The following is a 27,443-nucleotide window of genomic DNA, read 5'->3' as shown; positions in this document are numbered from 1 at the left end:
ATTGCATAGGGGGCCTACCAGGAGTCAGTGATTGGGCCCCTAAGAGGCTGGGGGCCCCTAAGCAACTGCAGTCTCTGCTTACTGATATTTACGCCACTGTGCATCAGATAATAGATCTATCTTTATTTATATGCATCTGTACAGAAAAAGACTATCACCATACCATTATCATATAATGATAATAATATTAATAATAGATTTAATTATTATGAGGAGTACATTAATTCCATTTTCAGTGTTTTTTGTTAAAGTTAAATGAAAAGAGAGAACTCTTCCGTTTTCCAAGATTTTCTTTTCCAAATAGGGCTAACAATTACTGATGCCTTGAAAAACATCAGCTGTCTGATTTGGGTCATATGCTCCTGCGGAATGTTTTTCCTCCTCCACCCTCCCAGCAGGCTTCATGCTATTGGTCAAAAAGTCGCTAGATCTCATCTGTGATTGGACAGAATTCTGTCCGTCACGGAAAGCAGGAAGTGTTTCAGGAAGCAGTGGTGTGCTGGCATCCTGGAGAACTTTGGATCAAAGTACAATAAAACCAACAGTTCCGTCGCTCTGCGTGCTGCTCAGCTACCTGAGCGAGGTGAGGAGAAGCGAAACATCTAAATCACTGTTTTTCCCTGACGAGCAGGATTATTGTAAGTATGGACGGCAATACAATATTCATATTAATGTGTTACTTTGTATTGTCTTTAATATTCACACATGAATTCTCCTATTTTACATGAAAAAAATCCAAAATTTCCAAATTACAGAAATGTTTAAGTTCTATTGTAACATTTTCTTTGCATATGTGTAATTGCTTTATTGATTATGACAAAAGTTTATTGTTGCTATAAGATTTTTGCACCCTCTTCAGTATTATTAAGTATTACATTAATATCTAAACGAGCATGGATGAGCAAATTTAAATCCTTTTCTACAAGGGATGTTAACATTTAAATCATTTAACTTAAGCAATGCATCTTTTGAATGCATTTATAATCTCCAGACTCAGTTTCCCAGAAAAGGATATAATAAGGCTGCTTTGTTTACTTTAAATGCATTTGCTCCTGCAAATATTATTACTATGGCAATAAGGCTAATGGATCTGATGTTTTTGTACTACAAATTTTTATAATAAAGGCTCCTTGTCAGAAGGTCTTTGCTTGGTCACAAACCTGATAAGAGAGGAAACTTAGTGACTTAAATGGAAGCAGAAATGCAGATCTTCATCAGCTCTATTCCTACCTCATGTTTTTGGTGCTTAATTATCAGGAAGGTCACTGTTCCATGCAAACGAAGCAAAGATTCAATATGGTAATGTGTCTTATTACAGAATCCACGATTACTTTTGCTCAAAAAACACCCATTACAGAAAATAAATCTGACATTCATCAGTTTTAGATGCATGACACTTTTTAGATGCATGACACTTAGACCTTAATGAAGAACCATACTATATATATATATATATATATATATATATATATATATATATATATATATACATTTTGTTTCCAAACAAATTTTACTTAATAGAACTTGTAAGCTGTGGCTTTGTTATCGATGACATTTTATCTCATGAGAGTTTATCCTTTTTTCTATACTATTTTTTTTTTTTGTCGTTTACAATTGGCCATATACAGACAGAAATGTGCACAAACACAAGTCAGACAAAAACACTGTGACACTTGGAAGAAGTTAAAATTATAAGATGTTATTTGGTTACAAAATATATTAAATAAGAAACATGAAGGAATTTCCCCACTAAATTAATTTGTGGAGCCCAGCACTCCTTGTTTAAAGGTACTTTGTTACTTAACTTTATTAGGAAAAACCAAGGTCCTCTTTTGATATATGAAACTACTTTTAATGTAGTTATATTAGGTACTCCATGCACTCATAAATATGACTCATTGGATTAACTCAATTTAATTGATGGCTGTTTTTCCATCCAATACATTTTTGCTACCTGAACCAAATCTACATTTATCTTTAAGGTGTGATTTCATTGAATCTGTTCAACACCATTTTTTTCACATACGTTTTAAAGGAAATTAATACAAATACCAAATTAGGATATGTTTGGTTGGTTCAACTTAATGTTGACCTGTATTTGTCCCTGTGTTGAATTAAGTTATTTTCAACTAACTCATAACATTTAAATAACCCACTGACAACTCAATTGTATTTACTTTAAGAGCAGAAACAGTTGTTTTTTTTTTTTAACATGCATGCCACATGGTTAAAATGTAAAAAATTTGATCTTTGTGGGCTTGAGCAACAACTAACTCCACTGTCTCTAAGTTGTAGAATTACCTGCCTTGCTGGCTCGGCAAAAGTGGTCCGACTATTAAAGGAAGTAATCTTAGCAAGGAACAATTTTCATGGGCATGGCAAAGCAACCTAAAATTCATGAGTTCACTTGAAAGACCATCTTTGCAGGCTCACAAGGTGACCTTATGGTGAAATAAAGAATTTTAAGTTACTTTGCATAATACCTAAAATTTTCATAAATATGGTGTTACATCAAATAAATATAACTAAATCATTCTGGAAGCAATCACTTTACGTATGTTGAATGGTAAGAAATTGTGTCACCACAAAGAGGGGCTTAAATAATTTTTTCAGTGCGCTTGTATTATGCTGGATTGACATTTAGGTGTAATTTTTATTGGCATACATTCGGTGAGGTGTTAGACATGTTTAATTTTTCTCCCGACCTTAAGAGTCCTGATCGTTAGTTTGTCCCAAGAGGCTGGTCACCCCTCGTTTCCCCCTGTGTACTACACGATGCAGGACTCACGATGGTCTGAAACTTGGCCTGATCCAAAAAATTGTCACACGACTGGAAATTCTACTCAAGAAGGGCAAAAAATCGTATGCCCGGCTTAAACAGTTGGATTTATCTTCACCAGCTCCTCTACTCTCTAGTTTAGTTTTTGACAACCTGCATAGACCTTTTTCTGCATTAATATTATTGTTACTAGGGCTGCAACTAACGATTATTTTAAAAATCGATGAATCGGACGATTATTTTTTCGATTAATCGATGAATCGGACAAAAAATATTTTTTATATTAACCTCTTTATTCCAAAATAAACATTTTAGACAGAACAAACAAGCACACAAGTACAGGTTGCTCGTTAACTGTACTGGTGCAATATGAAAAATAATGTTTGTGTTAAAAGTACGCAAACTTACATGAGAAATGTAGCTGTACATCCACAAAATATAGGGTACTTTGTTTCATAAAGCGCAAAAAAAGACATTTTTGTTTTTAAAAGCCCCTAAGGGGTTCAAACAATAGGCCCCCCCATTTCAACAAATTCGTTTTTTTTAGACTAGAAGAGTTCTGCCTTTAAGACAGGAAAGTATAGCAGTTAAAGTTGCTGCTTGAGAAAATACTGAACCATAGAGATAAAAATAGCCCTGTGATTCAAATTATAAATTGTATTTGGAATAAAAATGAGAGAACTAGGGGTGCTAAAAAACACATCCTCCAAAGACAGATATTTACATGGGAATGTGGCAGATAATTAATTGACATATTACTGATCTTGCTGGATTTTATTCTGCTTTACTTCCATAAATTGCAGGATCTTCTTTACTTTAACTTTGCCAGAAGATTTAAACTTTAAAAGCCTTGCCCTCATAATTTGCAAGTTAATTTATTTATAAAGAAAATATAAACGCTGCTTAAGCTAATTCAAATGAAATTAAAGGTAAAATAAGTAGCCAACCTTATCACTGTCTGTAACCTACTAACAAGGTAAGGAAAGCATCAGATGAGCTACCTGAGAAACTAACGTTACGTTTCCCCACTTTAAAACCAAACAAACATGGTGCTTCCGTGCCATGTTAATTTCTTTTGAAAAAAGTTGCATGTTATCACTTTTTTCGCTTTACAAAGCGCAGGCTATTTTAATTATTGTGATCAATTTGCGCCGTCAATCCCGGTGCATGCGCGCTTCATTTGCAGTCTGGACGCTGAGGCTGACTGCAGCGCTGAGAGGGACTCCTGCAGGAAAACGCGGTTGGGGTGGGGGAGGCGCCCCACGGCAGAGTAGGAACGATACATGCTTTCACGTAAGAGTCTCCAAAAGCCGCCAGTGACACCGAAAAAAGTCGCCAGATTTGTCGCTAGAACGCTTTTTTGAAAAATAGTCGCTGGAGGGGTCTGAAAAGTCGCTGAGTTGGCAACACTGCACCTGCGGCGCTGACTCGCTCTGCCTTTTTTTTTTTTCTTCCTCTTTCAGTCAAGAGGCAGTGATGACGGCGCGGCGGATGACGCAATAATCGCGCGACACAACTAATCGATGATGAAATTCGTTGCCAACGCTTTTAAAAGTCGATTTTTATCGATTTTATCGATTCGTGGTTGCAGCCCTAATTGTTACTACTGTTTTTATCTGTCACTTTCGAAATACATTTAGATAATATCCTCCATCCTCTGGCATATACCAGTGCCACCTTTGTGATCGCAATGACTGTAGGTATTTCTGTCACTTTGGGACTCCTTAGGAGATCTGCTCTGTCGTACAAACCCTCTATAGATAAAGTGTGTGTGTGTAATGCGAGAATATTTGAGCTCATAATGAAATCAAAATCCCTTTATACTTTTCTCTCTGATGTAAGGGAATTTAGCTCATGCAACCTGGTTGAAGATGAATGTCCAGGGTGATCAGCCATTTCTGGAATGCTCTCAGTTACCCATCTGGCACCTATAACCATGACATGTTCAAAGTCAGTCAAATCCTTCCATATTTGGTTTCTTTTTTTTAATAACAACAAACTGAATATATTTATTGAGTTTCTGCCATATGATCAGGGTTGCGCTTTGGTTTTTCAGTTGAAAGTTATATTTGAAAAGGTAGTCAGCAAGTGTAAATGCCTTATTTAGGTTTAACGGCTACAGAATATGAGGGAAAACATGACATTTAAATGTTACTGTCGCCTAGAGTAATGAGAATATTATTTGAATTAGCCCAAATTTACCCTCCATGATCCCACCTCTCTCCTGAATGTGAGGATCTCGTTCAATATGATTTCCAATACTTTTAGCCATAAGACAACAATAAAACTCTTTTCAAAAGGCCAAATAAGGTTTTGGAAAGCAGAATTTAACAAATGCATCTTAAGTACCACCTATAGGCAAATATTTCACCAAATAATTTCTTTATGATTGTAGAACTACACATGTTGATATTGCCGGAGAGTAGTTCCATATTTTGTGCGGCATGATTGTGATCTTGTGAACACTATTGTGATCGTAGTGTTAATACATTTTTCTTTAAAAAGCTTTTGTTACGGTGAAAATGATTGAACAGGTTTCAAAACTGTGGACATTTCAGATAGAGTAGATAATACAACATGATAAAAGACTGTTCTTTTGAATTGCTGGTATAATGTGTTGATCTTGCAACATAGGGCTATAACTCAGAAAGTCTACCGTTTCTACTTATGAAATTTTTCTTTTTTTCCCTTTCTTTTGTTGCACTTTTGCTTCTTATAAGTTGCTGACTGTGGTTTCTTACTGCCCTAAGAACAATAGCTGCACATGTATCCTTCTCTTGCTGCCTCGAACAGAGGTTGGAAATATGAACAATGTTTTTAGTGGGAGGTAAAATTCAGGTGGCAGCAGAAGCAGGGGTCTCCCTTGAGAAGGCATCAGTGGGGAGCAGCAGCCAGCCACGCTATGTGAACATGCTAATTTGGTCTCTCTCTCTTCTTATTCCCTGGCTGCATCTGCAGACTTTGCTGTTGCTCATGTTCTCCTTATGTTCAAATATTTCCTTTTTTCCCTTTATTCCCTCCTTGTACTCACCTGCATACCTATTTTCCTTTGCAAGATTGCAATATTGTTTTTAGTTATTTGTTTTTTCTTCAGGGCCTGGTAGCTGTTGATTATTTGCTCAGGCTTGAGAAGCTGCTTTTTAAGTATAGAAAATGGATTTTAGGATTATTCTAATAGATTCTTCAGACCCCTCAATTCACATCTGATTTTATTCTAATTATTAAGTGATGCATTGTTTGATTAGAATTTTGAAGTGGTGGTGGGCGATATGGCAAAAATAGAGTATAACAGTTTTTTATTATAAAAGTGGTGCAGTGGGTACCGCTGCTGCCTTACAGCAAGAAGGTTCCAGGTTAAATTCCTGGCCCGGGGTCTTTCTAACTATCTAACTCTCTGACTCAGCATCAGTGTAATGAACTGAGCTGAACATATTTCATTAATGTCAATAAAACTTTTCTAATTGCAGCTTTTCTTTGTTAGGGCTGGATAATATTGTCTAAAAAAGAAATCTTTTTTTCAAATTCCATTTATGATTTTTAATTTGATTACCCCCCCCCCCCCCCCCCCAATTATTAAGGAAAGCAATAAATACTAAATACAAATAGACCACCATGTCTTTAGCTATACGCAAAGCGGCATCACTACCCCGCTGTGCTTCTGTTAACAGCTAGCATCTTAGCTACCTTTTATGCCTTTCAATACACAACCCTATTTCTTCTAATACAATCATATCCAAATAAACTCGCAACCCTCCCTTGCCGGTAACCTTGCGTGTTGCTAATGTTTACAAGCCGCTATTCATTGCTAAACAGCTAACTTTTTTTCCTTTTATGAAAACAAACTTCTCAGTTACCTGTAGTTGTGTGTTATATGTTTGCAGTTTTGTGTGATGCTGTCACTTGCCAAACTGCATCATGAGAGCAATACTGTAGCTACAGAAACTCAGGGGAGCCAAAACGGCGCTGTTTTAAAAACAATCAGTTTAATTTTTTCTAAATCACCCGCTATTTTTAATTTTTTGTTTTTTTGTGCAGTTGTTTAAACCCTTGTTTTTCAACTGTCTTGAATGGAACCATATCTTTTTGCGAGAGTAAAAAGTAAATGCTTCTGTTACATCTTTCCACCTCTTGCTTGTCATCTGATATGGAATGCCTTTATCAAATACCTGTGTTAACATTGTCTGTCTGGGTCCAGTGACTGCCTCTTGCTGTGATGCTGCAGTCCCCCTGTTGTTTGGCTCTTAGCATAGGGTTTGGGGTACTTTCTCTTCAAGTGATAAAGCAGATTCTTTGTGTTGCCATCCAATATCCGAACCCTGCTGGAGCAAACTTTGCACATTACTTTCCCACTCCCACCTTTGGCTTTCAGCCATGGCTTTCCATGCGGCTACCGCTACAGACAAACAAGGAGGCCTCACTACATGTTATTTGCTATGTTTGGTCTGTAAGTTTGACTATGTAATACAGCTGTGTTGGTGGATCAGCATAGAACAGAAATTAATAGAGTGTGACTGAAACAATCACATGATTTAATTTTGGTATATAGTCTACACATTTTTCACGAACCAACATCGCCATATGGAACACCCCTAGTTAAGAGTTCTAAACGCAGAGATTGTGCTCACATGCAAAAGATGCAAAGCAACGACGGTTGCAGAGCCTCTGCGCGGTGGGGCGTGGTCGCACACAGAGACAGATTTGGTGGCTGCAGAGGCTATGCGTCGGAAGTATAAATTGGCCTTTAGACAGCAAGACATGGTCCATCAGTCGTCATTGCAAAGCACCGAGATCTTAGGGAAAACCTGACTGAATGCACCGAGGTCTTTCAAATTATGGATAATGGATAAAAGTTCCTGCAGTGGAAATAAAGGGTTACTGATGTTTATAATGTTGCAAAATGTGAGTACAACGCATATTAATATTATTTTTAGATTGCGTTGCATTTTAGCTGCGAAAAATAGGTAACTTTATTTTCAAAAATACATATGGTTTGACAGCAATACGGGAACCACAGGGAGGTGTTTATTTCGAACATAATGCATCGGCAGGATAGGGTCTGTCTTAGCTCTTTCTCTTTATAGATTTTACCTCTGAGCTGTCAGAGTAATCAAAGACAACTCATGGTGTGAAGGGAAACGGCGTTATACTAAATGAGACTGATAGGAAGCTCACACTGCGAACTGAGCACACATGGAAGATGGTGAGAATTAATTTAATTATGTGTGCCAGATGTATGTGAAAAGATAAACCATCTGGTTGATCAAAACTGACTTACTCTCTCTCCGTATACAATCGTGCAGTTACTTAAATCTTTCCTGCAAATATTACCAGTTATATCTTGCCTCAGGAGAAATGAGCTCAATTTGATTAAGCTGCTAGATGCTCAGGTGCAAATGTTGAGATGCAGCTGTGAAATGTTCTCAAATGTTTTCCTTTTTATTTCTTTCCAGACTGTGGAGGGAGAATGGGGAAGAAAGACGCTGGTGCCACCAAGTTACCAGTTGATCAATATAGAAAGCAGATTGGTAAGTTTTCTGATGATTTCACACAAAATTGGTACAATGTTGCATTTGACATAATGGCATTAAAGCAATGAAAAACTATTTAAAGGGGTTTCTTTCAAAGAATTAAAATAAAATACAACCATATAAGTAGCGTTTGAACGGTTGGTGATGTGGTGTTTAATTAAAGGCATTAAATCAAGATTATCAAATAAGTAAAAGAGAGAGGGATTAAAACATGTTCCTTGGGCTCTTCTGATTTAGGAGGTTGATATTTTACTTGTTGTGTAACTCACTTTCTCTCATTGCTTCATGGCTGCAACCACAGTAAAGCTTATCTTATAAATCACTAATATTGAAATCCCTCTGGAAAAGATTTCAAAGCTACTCCAAAGCCTTTTCGTTTTTTTTTATTCCTGCAAAATGGTTTTGTTCCCAGAGTCCAAAGAATGTGTTGTGCTCTGTGTTGTATTATGGTTAAAAAGTACTATGTTTATAGTATTTTATTAGTATCCAATAATGTATTTTGTCAGCCTTTGCAACAACTGTTATAGAACACTTGTGATAACTTGCAGTTTTTTACATCATTGTGGTTGGGTGATAAGGTGGTTTGGTCAAACCTTGTGAGCAGTTTAGTTTTAATTAAACTAGGTTGGACTTTTTTCCCCGAGTCTAAACCACCTCTGAAGGTTATGTCAGAGCATCCTTCTTGATTTAGGCAATTACTCTTACTTGGCCTCTATAAAGCTCTCATTATTATTTTTCTTTTTCCGTAGTAGTGATGGTCATAATTATTCAACTGTGAGAAATAAGCAAAAATAAGAAATTTTTTAGTGGATAAATTCTTTCACAACATCATTATTCTAATTCACGGAAGATGTAAGGCAACCTCACACCTTTGAGACAATTCTGTTCAATTTTATTATTACGATGAATAAATCAGTGTGTCTTTAATATTGTGTATGTTGCTCTTTTGTTTACGTTTAATGCTACAATATTTCAATAGGACTTAGGTTGACCATATTCTCTTTATAGGATTGTGATGATGTAGGGCTGGTATTTACAGCAATCTTTGAGCAAGAAGTGGGGTTTTCCCTTCAACAGTTCCCCAGTTACTACAACTGTCCATAAGGCTCACAGAATTAATCCCAGCTCTTTTCCATAAAACTGTGTTTAAAATCTTTTTTTTTTTTTTTTGTCTCCTTACATACAGACGATAAATACCTTCACATGCCCTTCGATTTAATGTAAAGTTATCCAGTGTTGGTTTTCATCAGCAACTGTCATCACAAGGCAACAATCAGTCAATGTGTTTAACAATTTGAAAGACAACACTGGAGTTGCAACAATGCATGATCCTTTGTTTACCTGTGTTGGTGAAAAAAAACACACACAAAAAACATGATACCTAATCTTATTTAGTGGAAATTATTTGTAAGTATTTTGAATAGAGACATCGGTTTCAGAGCATATTTTGTCATAGGAAATAATTGAAACGCTCCATCAGATATTGATGGATAAAGGAAATGTTTATGTATGGCAATTTGCATGATTTCTTAATTTAGCTAAGGAAAACAAAGCGATATCTTAAAAAAAAAAAAAGACAAACATGGTAGACACCACCTTAAATGTTTGATCTTACTCTGGAAAAACATATGAACCTCACCCCCTAAACGGGTATGGTTACTGTTTTATTGAAATAAGGTCAGTAAAACGTATTATTTGTTGTTAAACAGTTGGTAAACCATTTTTATGGGGGTGGGGGAAATTATCCTGACAAAACAGTATTTTTTTGTTTTGTTTTATCTTGATAAATTGAAAGCTATTATATTTTGAAAAAATAATAAAAGGGAAACATAAATTCTCTATTCGTTAGAAAAAAACTAATAGTTTTGAGTATCCAAGTTGCCTGTACATTTATTTATTTGTTTGTTATTTTTCTTTAAAATAATTCTTTTATGGTTAAAAAAGTTGGTTAAATAAAGATTTAATTCGAAGTCTTTGTTTGTGTTCTTTATTAAAATTAAATCATTTAGCAATATTATAAAAAGTCCAGGCAGAGCTGCACATAAAATATGGTTTCAAATCTTTTCAATAATTATCGATATCGATCAATATGCATTTTTTTTATCGATAAGCTTTTTATCTATATCGCCCAGCCCTACCTGTAAATATAAAACAACATATTTTCTGATTAACATTGGTGTCAGAAATCGAAGCTATGAACTTGACCTGTTGTTACAGAATGATCCAGATGCATCATTAAGTATAAAAGTGAGGAGGTGAGAAAGTATTATGAAATCACCACTGGTTTGATGGAGCGTAGCAGAGTAGAGCTTTTTAAATCAAAATTAAAGATGGGGAAAAATAATGTTTATGAAGAATGAAGTGGGAATGCTCTCAAGAGCTTTTAAGGTGCTTTAAAAAAAAAAGCATTCCAAAGAAAGTTAAAAACAATCTACTGGACTTTGTTAGCAAATTTGAAAAAAAAGAAAAAAAAAAAAAAGAAAAAGCCTTTAATTTAGCCCTAGAAGGACTGTATTGTTTTCATGCTGAAGCGCAAACACTGATTAGCTATCGCCTAATCTCCTCCGCTCTGGGCCTGTTTGCTCAGCAGGCTCATCTGACCCTCAGCTCTTCTCTTTCTATCTCTCAAAGTTAGCCTGTAGAGGCTAGCCTCGGCCTGCTGCAGCCTCTTTAAGCTCTGTCTCCCTAGAAGACATCTCCAATGTATCGCTGTCCTGCAATGACTTGATGACTGTGAATTTTCATAGGCACATGAAAAATATCACTTCATGTGAGCAAACATACAAATCCAGGTCATCCAGATGTTGACTGATTTGTTCACTTTATAGTTTTAATATTGTTTCTTAATAGAATATTGCTGTGATGGTCTTGCTGTTCTCCCCATTACTGTTTTTTTCCAGCAGAAGGCCAGCTATGTCTCCCATGCTGGTGACCTTACGCAAGCATTCAGCTATTAAAATGTATTATCATGTTGTAGTTAAAGCGGTTTAAATAAAAACAAGTATCAAAATGATATCAATTTTTAAAAAATGTACACCAGTGTCTTATCTTACCACTGCACACAGTGGTGAGATAAGACTTCGAAATATGTAGATAAGGCATAAGAACTAATACTTCTTATCAAAGAATGTTAAGTGTGGTTTTCTTATTTGCTTCTTTGATACATTAATGAGACCAAAGAGTAGAAAACCTGAACCTCATTTTACTGTTTTGTGAATTCCAAAAATTCAACAGAACAGAAGAATTATGTATATCACTCACATGCAATGTACAGATGTACCCTTAAAATATAAATCTTCACAAGAGGCCTGCCTCTTCAAGATGTTTACAAATAAGATTTTGCTGCACCATTTATTGTTTTGTTTTGAACATTTCCTCTCGGGGGATAATTGTTTTTCGCCTCCCGCTGATCCCGTCCTCGGATTATTCTGTTATTCCTGGTCTTTCTTTTTTTGTTAACAGGAGTCGGTGGGATCATTGTCTGCCTTAAGCAAGAGAAATATTCAGGTGGCTTGTTTTGCTATTGGTTTATTTTTACTATTTTACTGTTAATCCACGATTTTCTTTCATATCATTAAAAAAAGGCTTCATCAGTTAGACTGATATCTTTTTTTTTTTATCTTAAGAAAGCCCGTTGAGAATGTTCATCCTTTTATCTACTAGACTCTGATGTGTTTTCATGTAGTGATGGAAGAATAAAGTCTCCTGATATTCTTTAACCGTCTGTTATTATGTTAAACCTTGTTGGTTTAGAAAACATAACCACCTCAGATCCCACTGTTACTTTCAAGAAAAATTACAGGAAAGTATTTTTTCCTGTCTTCTCTTTCATCGTGTTTTTTGTTTATTTGTATTTTTATAGCACATTGTTTTTTTTCCCCTCCCTATTCTTCAGGAATAAATATCGTACCATTGTTTACTAACAATTCTTCATAACAAAAGTCTGTAGCTAATGTAGAAAATTGCAATTTTCTCCGATGGTATGAATTTATGTAAAGGATGAAACGACCAGCGCATAGTGGTTTGTAATTTAAGTTGTGGCTTATTCATTCAGAAGTAATCCAGGGTGATTGTTGAGCTGTACCATCATCTCTGCTGGAGTGCTTTTGTCATTCCTGATGGCCGTCGAAAGGCTGCTGTTGACTCTTTCCTCTTAAATACCATTATTAACCCTGTTATAATTGACTGGCCTTGGGGTGGGATGAGTTCTTACGTTGAACTGCAAGTGCTTATTCTGTCCATGTAGTAATTGCTGCTGTGTGTTGAAAACTGCTGGAACATTTCCACATAGGCCCACAGAGAGAAGTTGGTCATTGTGATACTGTCTCTTGGTCTTTTTGGTATATGGAGTGGTATATTTCTATGGTGCAATAGTTTTCTCAGGATGTTTGTTGGGTTGTACGTATGAGCTGTTAAAAGGTAGTAAATCAAATCAGCAAAAAAGTTGATCTGGGAAAAAAAAAAAAAAAGAAAAACTTTTGTTTTTGTAGGTAAAAAAAGTAATCTTATGTGTGGCTCTATACAGTACTTCATCCTGAAAGTTGCTGCTGATCTAAGCAAAGGGGGAGAGTCTGAGATGTAATCAGTAGCTTTCCTAAACTATTAATCCATATAAATCTAATCTTTGAAATTTGTTAATGTTCATCTTTTCTGACTGTGTTATTTTACATTTATCCTAGTTATGTTCAACCTATCCACTTAACCCTACATGTGTATATTTTTTTCTTTTAGATGTGCATCACCAGATTTATGGGCAAATGTAAACTGCTCTGAAACGCCTCACCTAATTTTCCTTTGCAATAGCCCATTAGACAAATGTCCAGTGTTCTGTTCTGTATAATTTGATGAGCCTTCAAACAGCCAGAGAGAATCAACATGTCCTTTAGGACTGAGCAAATTAGTTCAACAGTATTATTTTCATTTTCTTATCATTCACACAAACTGTGATTTTCTTAGATGTCTACTCTTGTTCATGTTTCAGTTAAATGACAAATTTATATGATATGCTAGTCACACATCCCTTCCTACTCCTTCCCCCGAGTGCTCAATCAAATGTGATTAATTTGAGCTAATACCCCCTACCTGTCTCATTATGCTAAGCAGAGGAATGGATCAAGATAAAAACTAATTTCACCACACTCTCATCAGACACCATTTAAATGCAATGTCAAGCCGGCAGGGGGAAAAAAAAAAAACACAAAACACTTAGTGGATTGGTGGGCCAAGCCACTTTTATGCTCCCGCTCTTCCTTTGACATTTAATTAGAGACCACTTTAGTGGCAGGTAAATGGTAAACGGCAGGTATGGTCATGCTCCATTTCAGCCAGGTGCTTGCTCTGAAGCAACTTTTAAACCTCCCACAAATGGGTTTGATTTGAAACTTAAGACCGCATTCAGACCTTCCATTTGTCATTGACATGTGTCCTGGCTCAGATACAATGGAGGAGGACATTACCATATTTCTGATCAAGACATAAACGGTGCTAAATTTAACTACAGCCAAATTAAATACCCAGGCAATCCTAATGACCAGTCCAATGTAGGTGACTGACGAGGGCTTGACATGTCCAATCAGACTTCCTCATGCACTGTTATTGTGGAAGTTCACCAATCACTCAATGGTGTAGCACCATAAGGCTTGTTTTTTATTTCCATTGCACCTCTCTTCAACACATTGTCACGTTGCTTCCTGCTCGCTGTAAAGGAGAAGTTGAACAAGTCACCAAAGAGGTGCTGCCTCTGAATAACCCTTAACTTTTCTGACTTCGAGGATATTATAAACTCAAACCCTTTTAGCTTCTGGGTGTCTTTTCCTCCTCCTTCCTCTCATCTATAAAAGTAATGCCAGGGCTTGCTTCTGACAGCTTGACAGATACATTCTGCATTCATGTCTGCAGCTCAAAAACTCTACTTTTTGGCTAACTTTTTGGTCGCCTAGCAACTATTGCCAATTTTGGGTAATATTTGCATGGGTTCACCTTCTCCACTTCTCTACATTGCCAAAAAAAATAAAAATCTGCTGCACTGAGACCCAACTTAATGTAGGTGTGGTACATATTCAACATTTAAAGCCTTTAAACATTTAACGTTTTGCACCTGCTGGTTCAGTTGTCTTGCATAGGAGAATAACACCCCGCGCCTATTTGAATTTATAAGCAAACAAACAGGATTGTCCAGAGAATTCCTGGGTTGGAAGGTTGTGGACCTACAGTATTATGCTTTTCGTTATAGGATATTATAGATAATATAAACAAAACAAGATCTGGCTTTTGCATCACTAATAAAGGAGTTAAAGCCCATTAACTGGAATTTGTTCCACTGAAGTTCTGACAGAATTAAGGTTGATGTATTTATTGTCGCTCTGACCACAAGCATATATCTTAAACAGTCTTATATCTTATCTTCTACATTCTCCAAGACTCCCTCTTCTCAACTTAATCAATTAATGCTTTACTTGTTTGGGGTTCAACTGCATTACTTCACTGTAACCGTTGAAACATTAGTTTAATCATAGTGTCTGCTACCCCCTCCCTACAAAAAGCCAAGTCACTTCAAGCCAATGCTACTCATGGGATGGATGGGGGAAAAAAAGTCCATATAGAAGGTTAGTTGAAAATGAGGCGAGTTGTTGCTAAACTTGCAGGAAAAACATTTGCAGATTTCAGTTATTGATCAAGCAAGATATTTGGACACCCAAGAGGTTTTTGTTTTTACTGCCTGGGGCTAATGAGATGGTAAAATGAAGCAGAAAACAGTTTCTTACCAGATAGGCTTTGTGCTTACAAACATTTGCTGTAGTCTCCTCATCTGGTTGAGTTTGTACTACCTCTTAGTACTATGAGTAAATGGCCTTGACATGAGCTGTGTTGTCTCTTCACCCTTAATATCACTTGTTAAATCTCACAAGGTCACCAAGAGATCATTTTTGCAGCCTGGGTTTGAGTAACATTCTTTTTCTCTGTCGAGTGTAAGCTGCCACGCATCCATTAAATGTATTCTTGTAAGAAAGGTGCTTTTTCAATATAAAGGTATTTTTTTTATTATCTATAAAACAGTCTGGTTCCTGTGTTTCATTTTCCATCAGATAATGCAGATTCATGACACATTATCATAATCACACATGAGTCACTTTCTTTTTTTTTTTTTCAAAAAACAGAGTTTTTGTTTTTTGAAAGGCATTTAGACTTTGAAAAATGACAGAAATACTTATGCTTATTATACTTTGAATAATAATATGATTTATTGCACTGCAATGTGATATTAGCCTTTTAAACAAACTATAACACCTAATGTAGATTAGCACATTTGACTTACTTTCTACAGTGCCTTGGTCTCTACTTACACATACATATATGTTGCTACTTCCTGACATGATTTTATATCTAGTCATTTGCAGGTCGTGACTTTTTGTACTATCTGTGTGAATAGTGAGCAGGGTGCAGTTCTCCTCAACCAAATTTTTTCTTTTCCACTTTCTGACAAGTGAAGGAGACATCCAGTGTCCTAATGAATTCCCTCTAGCTCACTGTCTGCTTCTGACAACATGCTCCCCATATCTATTAGTCCCTCAGAGAATCATTGGAAGGTGAAGGGAGGGGTTTTGCACCTGAAGGAATGGAGAGAAAAAGGAAGACTGAATAAATTTCAAATCTCAGAAAAAAGAAACAAGGAGAGTGATGCGTTTGTCTAAATAAATAGATTTTTTGACTTGCAGCTGTCACTTTTGTTCTACATGTTGCACGGTGTTTATGTTAATATTTATCTATTGACCTTTCTTACACATGCTAATGGCTGTAAAAATGTATGTTTCCTCATTGGTGTTTCCTCATTTGCTCATCAGTTTCCCCCTGTGTTCTCCTGTTTTAGGTAAGCAGGACTACAAAAAGACAAAATCTGTCTTAAAGGCAACACGGCTGAAAGCTGAAGCAAAGAAAAACTCCTCTGGATTTAGGGTAAGATTACCTCAGCGTACATCACTGTCGCTTCCAGTGATTAGGGTATATTACACTACTGTTTTCCTATATGGTAAATGGCATGTACTTATATAGCGCCTTTATTCAAGTTAGGAGACTTGACCAAAGTGCTTTACAGTACATTCATTCACCCATTCACACACACACTGACACACTGATGGTGGCAAGCTACATTGTAGCCACAGCTGCCCTGGGGCTCACTGACAGAAGCGGGGCTGCCGTACACTGGCGCCACCGGGCCCTCTGACCACCATCAGTAGACAATGCAGGTGAAGACACTGAAAGTCGGAGTCGGGGCTTGAACCGTCAACCCTTCGATTTCAAGGCAAACTCCTACATCCAACGCCACTGTCTCAGTCTTTATAGGTTACAAACCATTTTTTTCATATTTTTCATATTTGTCAGTAACTACCAGATAGAGAGTATGCCTCTTTGGGTCAATTTTAAAATGCTAGATACTTAATTTTTTTCTTTAAAGTAGTAATGTATATTTCTAAATGTATTTATCCACCAATGGAACTGACAATGGCGTGAATATAATGCAAAGCGACAGTATTTTTAGTTTTTCTGGTATGTAAAGATTATTGTTCATAATTGCTTTGATAAATCAAAATTCTTAGAAGTTTAATAAAAATTCATTACAGCAATAAACAGTATGATTATTTCAGACTCCCATAAAGTCAAAACTATTATCCAAGATATAGGAAACGATGAAACCATGGGAAACCTTCCCTGTGAGAAGTTGGGGTGAGAGCGCAAAAGATGCAGTAGTATGTTGCCAGTTGTGAACCCCAGCTTTATTTGTTTTGGACATTGTGTCCCTGGCAGGACAGTTCGCCCCCACTGCCTAGTTATAATTGGTCAGGGTCACTCCTGTGCTTCTGCTCCGGGGCAGCTTGTGGCCAGAATGTGGCTTGAAACTGTCGATGTGTGAATGGATGTATGGTTGAAGGTAGTGGAAAGCACTTTGTGGAGTTTCCTAACCTGTAAAGTCACTGAAATAATACAGGGCATTCACAATTTAGCACAGATTATTAACTAAAGAGACCCCTAAAGTATTTCTACAACTCACCCAGGTCATGGATTAAATGAATGAATGGGGTTTATTTAGAGATTAAGTGAGACTTTTATTTATTGACTAAGATAGACCACAATGGAAAGCAGAGCATTTTTATGCATATTTACATAAACAAATGAGTCTAACTAAAAATGATTTGTTCCCTCATCTCATATATTTACTAGAGCTATCCTGTCTTAGCCCATATATACAGATACATGTATTATATTATTATTATTACATAAAATATAAAATAATAATACACCCCCAATTCTCAAAGGTTTCAAATTATTTACATAGATGCATGAAAACTACTTAATATTTTGTTTTATATAAATTTTAAAACATTTTGAGCACTATGAAAAATATTTATGGGATAAGCGTGATCGGTGAAAATTGAAAAGTAATGATAATAGAAACCTTTACCCATTTTTTTTAATTTTCACTATACTCAATTAAACCAGTCATTAATGGTAATTATACCATATTCATTTATTTGAACAATATCTTTAACTGCTTGATGGTACTGCATGTTCTTACCTTCTGATCTAGACATTTCCAAAGTATTACCCCAGAAACTGAAGCACAAAAGCTTTTTCTGGTGGTGCTTATCTTGTAACTTATAAATCCACCCTTTTTATTTGGTGTTACAAGGCCCTTCTATCTCTTAACAAGCTTTAAAATTAACCCAGAACAAATAAAGCACAGAAAACTCAATAACTCCAGATTAGGAAGAAAAGAAAACGGCATTTAAAAAATGCCTGAAACATTTTAGAAACATCCTGCGGACTGACATAGGCATCCTGTAATGTCTGGCATTACATCTGGCATCTGACCAAGTATTACAGTGCAACAGTTAATTTCACTTTTACTGGTTTAGGAACAGTTTTAGAAGTCTTGTAACAATGAATTGTAGCCTCTAGTATAAACCCCAAAATGATTATGACTGTGGCTCGGGTGATACAGAGAAGAATGATCCAAAACGCACCGACAATTCCACTTTTAAAGAGGAGTGCTGGAGAGGTCAAGTCCAGACCTAAAAATTATCTAAAATGTTTTAATCATTTATACTTGTTGTCAATAAGTTTTATTTTGTCAGAGATACTGCAATATTTTTTTATTTATATAATATATTTTTTTACATATTTGTTCTTTTCAGGTCATTTAGAAAGCTTTTCTGTTAACACTTATTACGACCCAGCACCCTCTCTCCTGATTAAAAATCAGTGGGCCGCAAAGAGCTTAAAGAAAGAGCAAATAACACCCAGCATTAAACATTGGGTGAAATGGTCAGGTTTTAAAATATGCATCTCCTACACATGCGGGGCCTCATTAAACATGTCTTTAATCCAATTAGATCAGTCCATATCTTAAAATATTGATATGGGTCATGAATAATTTATGCTTTCCATGCCCAAGACGAGGAATTTCAGAGGGTGGATTAAAAATACCTCTGGGATCAGGATATTAAACTGACTTGGACCTCTTGGCCGAGAGTTTGATTAATATTTTGTCCAAATGTAATGGATATTTGGTCATGCTTGCTTTCCCATCAAGTGCTTTTTAGCATGACGTTCACTTGAAAGTCTTTCTTTTTTTTCTGGTTTTACCCAGTTTACGGTGACATCAGAAAGCTCCCCCTGGCCATTTCTATTGGTGTTGTCAGGTCAGGTTTGAGCATGTTGAAAGTGCATAACAATAAATTATAATATTGAAATATACAATTTATTTTTTTATGTGAATTATTCCTAAAAAAAATAAAACTTATTCATATATTGTACACAGAAGAATATGTGATTGTTAATATTGGCTTACAGCTAAAAAAAAAAATCCAGTTTTTGAGGAAGTTTGATTACATGAGACTTGCATTTATAAGGTCTAATATGAATAAAACAGAAATGTGGGTTTGCTGAAAGGTATCTTCATACCCTGTAAAATTATATAATCCACATTCAAGAAGGGCTTATTTTGCTTGAATTGCTGCGTCTGTGAGGCATGCCGTGGAGACAATCATCCTTTAATAACTTTTTTAATAGCAACAAGGCTTTCTAAATTATCACTGAAAGTGGAAATTTCACACTAAAGCTCAGATAACTGGGCTTCTGTTCCTCTCTACTAGTCCTCCAGTCTGTGAGACATGACATCCAAATTAGGTCTAAAAGTTACTTTCATCTCAAATCAACATTTCGTACCAATAAGCCATATTCCAGGTCTTTCACTCCTTATCCCAGGTAATTCGCTTTTGATGTTGTCTCTGGTTCAACAGTGGCTTAACACAAGGCATGCAACACTTGCTCATCATTGCTTCCCAGACTGAAAGAGTTGGTTGATGACAGAATGTTGATAATACTACTCAGACTGTCAAAAATAACTCATCATTTCAAGGATATAGTGGACTACTCCAGAGGGAAAAGCCAGCAGCAGGTTCATGCAACCACACTGTCTGACTCAATAATTTTGGACACAGTGTCTCCCAGCTGCTCTTCAGATGTTGAATCTCCTCCACCAGTAGGAGGTCTTACTGCACAGAATTTAACACAATGCTATCATCTATATAAGAATCTTTTTAGAAATTATTTTAGTTTATGCATGTTTTCTTCCCCATGTTTTCATGTAATAAGGCTTCAGTGACAAATTTTACTTCTGGGATTGATAAGTTGAGTTTTCAATTTATCTATTTACAATTTCATCACTTTCACATCTGACCTCACCCAGGTCTATAAATTCCTAAACATGATTGATTCATTTATTAATTGATTGATGGTGTCTATTGTCCTGGGTCCATCTTTTTTAGATGACTCTTAAAGGGGAACACAATTTTTATTTTTATTTTTTACATTGGGCCCTTGATTTTACGTTATTACATCATGTTCTACTCGCCCATATGAGATTTGCGTCATTTGGAGCTGTTCTGAAGATATTCCGTTAGGTTATATCCAACATCTTCATATGGGCAACGACTTGAAGGCACAAACTAAACTGTTCATATTTTATTCTTTATGGTACGCCAGCATTCATAACATGTAGATGAATCACTGTCCCCCAGACATCCGGGGTTATATTTTTTTTATATTTATATTTTTTAAAAACAAAGCGGAGTGTGTATGACGTCATCCGCATCATCTGAATCATTCAATGCCATTTCGAGAGCGAGATCATCTGTGGTAGTAGCACTAGAAATCTTCCGGGCATGTGATGTGAGTAAAATTAGCAGCAGTTCAGCGAACAGGATGAATGAAGGATAGCCGACGCGCGGATGACGTCATACACACGCCGCTTTGTTTAAAAAATATATAAATATAAAAAATATAACCACGGATGTCTGGCTGACAGTGATTCGCCTACATGTTATGAATGCTCATGTACCATAGATGATAAATTATGAACAGTTTAGTTTGTGCCTTCAAGTCGTTGCCCATAGGAAGACGTTACTTGGATATAACCTAATGGAATATCTTCAGAACAGCTGCAAATAACACAAAACTCATATGGGTGAGTAGAACATGATGTAATAACGTAAAATCAAGGGGCCAATGTAAAAGAAAAAAAAAAAAAACCGGTGTGTCCCTTTAAGGCATTGATTCCAATCAGACAAAATACCTTTTGAATCTCCCCTAAACTCTTAAATGAGTTTTTTTTCACAGTCCATGCTTCCTGTGCACCTTCTTTCTACCACATTTTTCCTTCTACTAAAATGTTTAACATGATTGGATATAGCACTCTAATTTGCAAGATTCTTTAACAGTTACCTTATGGAGAGGGTGTCAATGACTCTCTGCCAGACAAATGTCAAGTAAGAAGATTAGATCATTCTGCATGCTTTTTTTTTTAACCTTATGTATAAAATCAGTGAAAATAAATTAACCTTTTGGCATTTGATTTATTGAGATCCACCTGCATAAGCTCTTCTCTTCCTCTCTATATGAGACACCAAGCACAGATGCAGATGGCATCTCAGAATGGCCAGCAGACATGCAGGCACTGTGAATCTGGCAGCTGCCATGGCAGGCTGTCTAAGGGCTGTCCTAGTAACAGGACAGTCTGGATAGGTTGGCAGAGAGAACGATGGAGACACTGCAGTTGAGTTAAAAAATTACACAAGGACCAACAAAGAAGCAAAAAACAACCTATGCAGTACTAATGAAGACACCAACAATGCATTCATTAGTGGTTTTGCAAAAGTAACATGTTACCGGAAAATGGATCTACTGCATTGACAGTAAATGGAGGTGGGAGGTGTTCGCTTCTGCACAGCTTTTCCCGCTGTCTTATAGAGCTACTGAATTTAGAAAGTTAGGGGGGGTTGTTCATAGAATTGGCAGATGATGGAGAGTACAGATGATGACTTTGGGTATCTTCCATCTGTCATTTATTATTTTGTGTACTGATGAAAACAAGTCGTATTTCTTTATTTGTTTGGGGTTTTACTCGCATGTTTTTTTAAAAGTGTTGAAGACTGAAAATGAGGGCGTAGAGTTTTTATTTAATATTCACCAACTAATCAATAGGTTTTAAGATGGGTGTCAATATAACAATACTTTGGTTTGTGACAGATTAACAGCTGCTGTTTTTATTTTAAAGAAAAAAATGTTGCTTAGGAACAGAAAGTATAAGGAAGATGTTGCAAAAAACGGCCTGACAAATAGGAAATAAGGTGGTAGGGTGGTATTTATTTTTTAAAAACTGTTGTTTGCTTTTATTGTTTAGTTTTATTTGTGGCAGTCTGCCAAAAATCTTGGATCTCCATTGAAACTAGACTTTTTGGTCAAAAAAAAAGAAAAAAAGAAGAACAGTAATATTTAGTGGAATTTAAAATACGCTTTTCTTTTGTGATATTTCAATACATGCATATTTGGTAGCAGGGGTGAGGTCAAGCTGTGTGAGAGAAATCAGTAAATGTTAAAGAATAATAATATTGGTTAATCTGAGATTAGCAAAAATGGAGATTGTGTATGCTTACCTTGTAAAGTTAAATCAAGATTCAGTCAATCAAAGGAAATTTAAACCTACAGGAATAAACGGATGTACTCATTACTGTTAAAACATGCTTTGGAACTGCAGGACAGATGCCAGAGCAGTTTTTGTGTCGGTCCACTTACAGCCACAAACACGTCGGTGCGTCCAGATTGATGTACACATTCCCACACAGACTCGGTAAACAAACCCAGGAGGAGGATGAAAATCAGACCAGATAAGAGGATGTCTGCTGAGCCATGGCTTGTCGCCAGGGCAACAGGCACTGGGCTCCCAGCACACTGAGTTTGTTGCAGCTGCCGCTAGAGCTGAGGGAGCCGTGCGATGAAGATGATGATGTGCCTGTGCCCCCATCCAGAGGTCTCCATCAAAATGCGGGCAGAGAGACTCATGTCTAAGGGGGCTGTGTGCTTGTGTGCGGCTGCACGTACGTGTGTTTGCAGGCCTCAACTCAGTGGGCCGCTCTCCTCGAAAACAATGATCTCAATCAAGTGCAGGTGCTTTATACGACTCAAGTGTTTGCAGCGAAACCCCTCCAGCTTGTTTTTATTGTAGAGGTACTGTAACCAGCTGTTCTCATAAAAAATGGGGGGGAGGGAATATTGTGTCTCCGTTTGTTTCATCAGACTGAGTAAAATGCTTATGTATATCTGGAGTTAAAAGTATCTTTATTATTGTCTTACAAAAACTGCTGCCTTCATTTTATTTTTAAAGTTTACACAAAAGAAAACGGAAAGCAGAAAAACAATCAAGACTCCACGATTTGATCAAGTTCTCCAAGGCCTGGGCAAAATGGAAAAGTAAATCAAGCGGCAGCAGCCCGGCGGGTAATATATGAAGCTAAAGTGCATGAAATTTGAAAGTTTTCCAATTAAAAGAGGACTTAAAGCTGTTTAAAGGCTGCTGGGTTAGAGATAAATGCAGGCCAAGACTAATGAAGACCAATTCGGCTGCTGATGACGAGGAGCTGCAACATGTACACAGATAGCTTGGTGGAGGCTGATGTTTTTTAATTGTCAGCCTCAACCCCCATCGTCTTAGTCAGAGAGGAGTTATTATTATTAGCCCCCTGCTACCCCTCATTTGTGCTCAGGCTTATCTCTTTGTTGTTTTCTCTTTCATTCTCTTGTTTTTCATTTGTAGTTTCTCTGCACAGTTTGCCCGTCGGGTCGAATGAGATCTGTGCTTTTTGTCTACTATCTTAATGTTTTTTTACTTTTTTTTTTTGTTTCATTAGACATTTGACAGTGTGGAGCTACCAATATAAGCCTAATAAAACAATGACATATATATATATATATATATATATATATATATATATATATATATATATATATATATATTAGGGGTGGAACGATTCACAAAATCCACGGTTCGGTTCGATTCACGGTTTCTGGTCACGGTTTTCGGTTCGGTTCGATACATGTTGATTGTTACACCGAAATCCCATAAAAATTTATGGAATTAATGAAAAGATCCCCCAAAAAATAATGGATTGTAATTATTTTAAATGATCCGCGGAAACCCTGGATCATTTCCGTATGTTTTGCTGCTTTGAATTTAATCATCTGGCGCATGCTCTCTACCATCTCCAAGGGACTCAGAGGGAAGCGGACTGGAGCCACAGTGGGGGCTGTAGGCTTTGCTTTGAGCAGCCGGTCTGGAGCGCAGCGGGGCAGAGCGGGGGTTGCTGACGGAGTATGTGGGATTTCGGGGTTAGCATGACATGTTGGTCATGTTGCTGTTAGCATAAACAAAACGTGTTGCACAATGCTTGCACACTGTGGCACTTTTATCCACGACTTTCTTTCCGCCGTCATCGTAGGTCACTCTAAATGCAAAGAGCTCCAATACAGCAGACCTATAAAGTGCTGCTGGCGCTTCTTCCAACTCCTGTTCTTTCCCTCTCGCCATTCCGACACAATTCTCCACAACAACTGATTTTTTTCCCTGCTACACCCTGCTAAGCTGCTTCGCTTCTTCTTCCTGTTTACTACTGGTGGTTGGCTTTGGTCGCAGTACCGCCACCTTCTGCTCTGGAGTGTAAACGCTTCGCCTATGAGAAAAAGGAGCAGCGCATGAACCAAACGCAACACACGTGAACCGAACCAAGACATAATTTTCATAAATCGTCCCATCCCTAATAAATATCTATCTATCTCAGTAAAATAAAACACAACAAACAAAGAATTTTATTATAGACTTGTATTTTGCTCTAAAAGTGAAAAATTGAAATATTCCTACCATTGAATTTTCAAATGTATAGATATTTTTCATGCTGGGTTGATTTTGAAGCAAAATAAGAATGCTGCACATTTTTTCAGTTTTTAAAGAATTTGCATATTACACAGAATATTTTCCCTTTTTGCTGTTCTACCCTTTTAAGAGCAACAGAAGCATAGCAAGCTCCTATATGATGCTTAATAAGCCTAACATATAGCCAAGCCTATCTAATTGGGTAGCTATCCTGCAGTCAGCTTAACAACTTTTGCACATTACAACCATAAACATATCTAGTGCCATAAAAATCTCAAAACGGCCACATTACTTCCTGTAAGTTGAGCTGCAATACATATTATAGTTGGGGAGCAGAAAAGGGCCGAGTCTATCTATGTTCCATACAGCCCTAGAAAACTCCCTTCTCATTAACCTGTTGAATAGTATGATAGAACATGTTGGATATTTTGAAATATTGACATACTTCATACCAATGACCAATGCATACCTACTGTTAAGAAGCCAAGCACATTTTGAAAGGAGAAACATAATCTAATTTTAAAGCAGATGCTAGAACTAGGTTATTATGGTGACTTTTCCAGGGTCACATTTCTTTTTGAATAACCTTTAATCAGGCTGCACCCAGCACCTTTTTCAAAGCCCTCCAAGCTCTCTAGTGTTGATTAGAAAGTTAGCAGCTAATGAGTTCTCTTGATAAAGAATTACTGGCATTGTTCAATATTCTGAGTGTCCCTAATGGAACTCCAGCTGATGAAGATTGTAATTGTCTGAGCCACATATAATGAACAAGAGCTCCACATTTCCATTTTCACTTTAATACAACTTTGCTGGAAGGCTGTAGTTTGTTTGAATAAAATTTTGTGTTTGAAGGCTGGAGGTCACGTTCAGTGTTCTGAAAATTAATTTCTGACTTTTGAAAGAAAGTTTACACAGGTATATTTCATGAGAGACATATTATGGATTTACGTTTGCTTCATAAAAGCAAACTTTATTGTTTTTTTCCCTCTTTTTTTTAGATTAACTCCCAGCATCAAAGAAAATACATGATCTTTATGGTCAGTCAGGAATAGCCTAATTGGTTCTTTCAGGTTTAAGGAATTAAGCCGTAGATTTTACATCCTTTAGAAAAAAATTGGCAGGATTCTAAATCATTTCAACTGTTCTGATATTTTTGCTCTAGTGAAAAAAAATCATATTTTTGATAAGGTAAACTCTAGTACTTACTCTAAGAAACTATTCCGGTCGGGACTATGAATGGATAATTGAAAGAAGAGATGTAAAACTGCAGCAAGAGGCTAAGAACTGAAGTGTATATTTTAAAGCAAACACTTGTTTGTAAGGCAGCTGCACAAAAGAGGAAGAAATTACCCTGAGTGGGGAAGACTCAACTAGGAATTGTGGAAAGCCGTCTACCAGATTTGGACTATGTTTAAGCTACAGTTCAGAAAAGGCCAGAAGCATTGTTACCAACCCACCCTGGATATGAGTTGTTGGTCCCAATTTATATCCGAAAAATAATTTAGGAACCTAACATCTGTAGCAAATAGACTTAAAAACAGTATCTTTCTTTGTTCATAGCACGAGCTGCACATGCAGTACACTTGCTGCACTATGAATAATGTTAACTGCAGGTGAGCTCTCTGTAGATTTATTTCTGACATGAGAAACAGATAGGGTTTTAATGTGAAAACTAAGGAAGCTCACTTTGTGTGAATGCATTATGCTACATCCCCATGTTCATATTTGCAGGTGTTATAAGTGTGCCTGATGTGTTTTATAATTTTTATGCATTTTTCAGTCTTTTTTTGTCTGTGTTGTAAGTGTTGTCTTTTTTCTTCATCTGGACTCTGTTTAGATTTTTATGAACATTCTGCAAAACACAGCCCGCAAAAGAAGCAGGTCAAGTATGAAAAGTCGAATATTTTGCTAATTCAACTAATTTAGGGAACTTTATAAGATGCTCTCCCTGACCCACGTTGCAGGCTTTAAAGAAATAAACTGTGAATTGTAAAGGTTAGGTCAAAACCTTATTTTCAGCTCTGCTTAGATCATTCTTTGCCATCTGTAAAAAAAACTTGATGGAGCTTTATTAAGTCCTACCTTAAAATTTCTATACACACTTGCAAATCAGAAGAAATGCATGATGAAAATGTGATTTGCAAATTTGAAATTTCCTATTTAACGCCCATTTCTGTTAAAGGAATAGTACACCCAAAACATGATTAGCCTTAATTTTCTACTCACCCCCATGCTGAACAACACCCTGGAGTACTTTTTTGATATCTCAAATGTATCTGGAGATCTGGGAGGCTTCTTGCTGTCTGCTGACATTCAAATAATGGAGGTCTATGGTGCCCGAGACAGAAAGGTCCATAAAAGTCCACAAAAAACGTGTCAATATTCCTCCATACTGCTCGTCCAATGTATTCCAAGTGTCCTGAGTGGGTAGCATCCAGAATTTACTCGAAACTAAGTCATTTAGAATGTTTTTAGAGCATAAACAGTAGTGTATAGTATTTCCTGAAAGCGTGCACATGCGCGCTCACGACGCTACGGAAGCCGGCAGACCAAACCAGATGAAAGTGCGCATTCAGCGTCTGCTGTGCCAATAATGCAAGCGTAGAAGAAGAAATGTGCTGTTTACCTGTGCAAAGAAAGAAACGACGAAAGAAAAATGTCTGAGGACTTCAGTGTTGAGGAAGAGCATGAGTTCTTTGCCGAGCTGAATGCGCTGGTTTGGTCTGCCGGCTTCCGTAGGCTCGTGAACGGGCTTTCAGGAAATCCTATACACTACTGTTTATGCTCTAAAAACATTCTAAATGACTTCATTTCGAGTAAATTCTGGATGCTACCCACTCAGGACACTTGGAATACATTGGACGAGCAGTATGGA

At 36.7% G+C, this 27,443-nt stretch overlaps 1 protein-coding gene across 1 annotated transcript in view; it reads left to right on the top strand.

Moving 5' to 3' along the window:
- The first annotated feature begins 468 nt into the window (after nucleotides 1-468).
- The window catches only part of triqk (triple QxxK/R motif containing), a 33,754-nt gene continuing 6,779 nt past the window's right edge, over nucleotides 469-27,443 (top strand). The window contains exons 1-3 of the mRNA XM_038288956.1: nucleotides 469-638; nucleotides 8,230-8,304; nucleotides 16,175-16,260. Coding sequence (XP_038144884.1) covers nucleotides 8,244-8,304; nucleotides 16,175-16,260 — 147 coding nt within the window. The 5' untranslated portion in view covers nucleotides 469-638; nucleotides 8,230-8,243. The remainder of the gene's footprint in view (nucleotides 639-8,229; nucleotides 8,305-16,174; nucleotides 16,261-27,443) is intronic.

The sequence above is a fragment of the Cyprinodon tularosa genome, unplaced genomic scaffold, assembly GCF_016077235.1.
Source record: "Cyprinodon tularosa strain WSP-4 unplaced genomic scaffold, ASM1607723v1 ctg26, whole genome shotgun sequence".
In the NCBI taxonomy this organism is placed as follows: Eukaryota; Metazoa; Chordata; class Actinopteri; order Cyprinodontiformes; family Cyprinodontidae; genus Cyprinodon; species Cyprinodon tularosa.
Note: the sequence above shows the minus strand (reverse complement) of the source record. Positions and strands in the feature narration are given on the sequence as shown.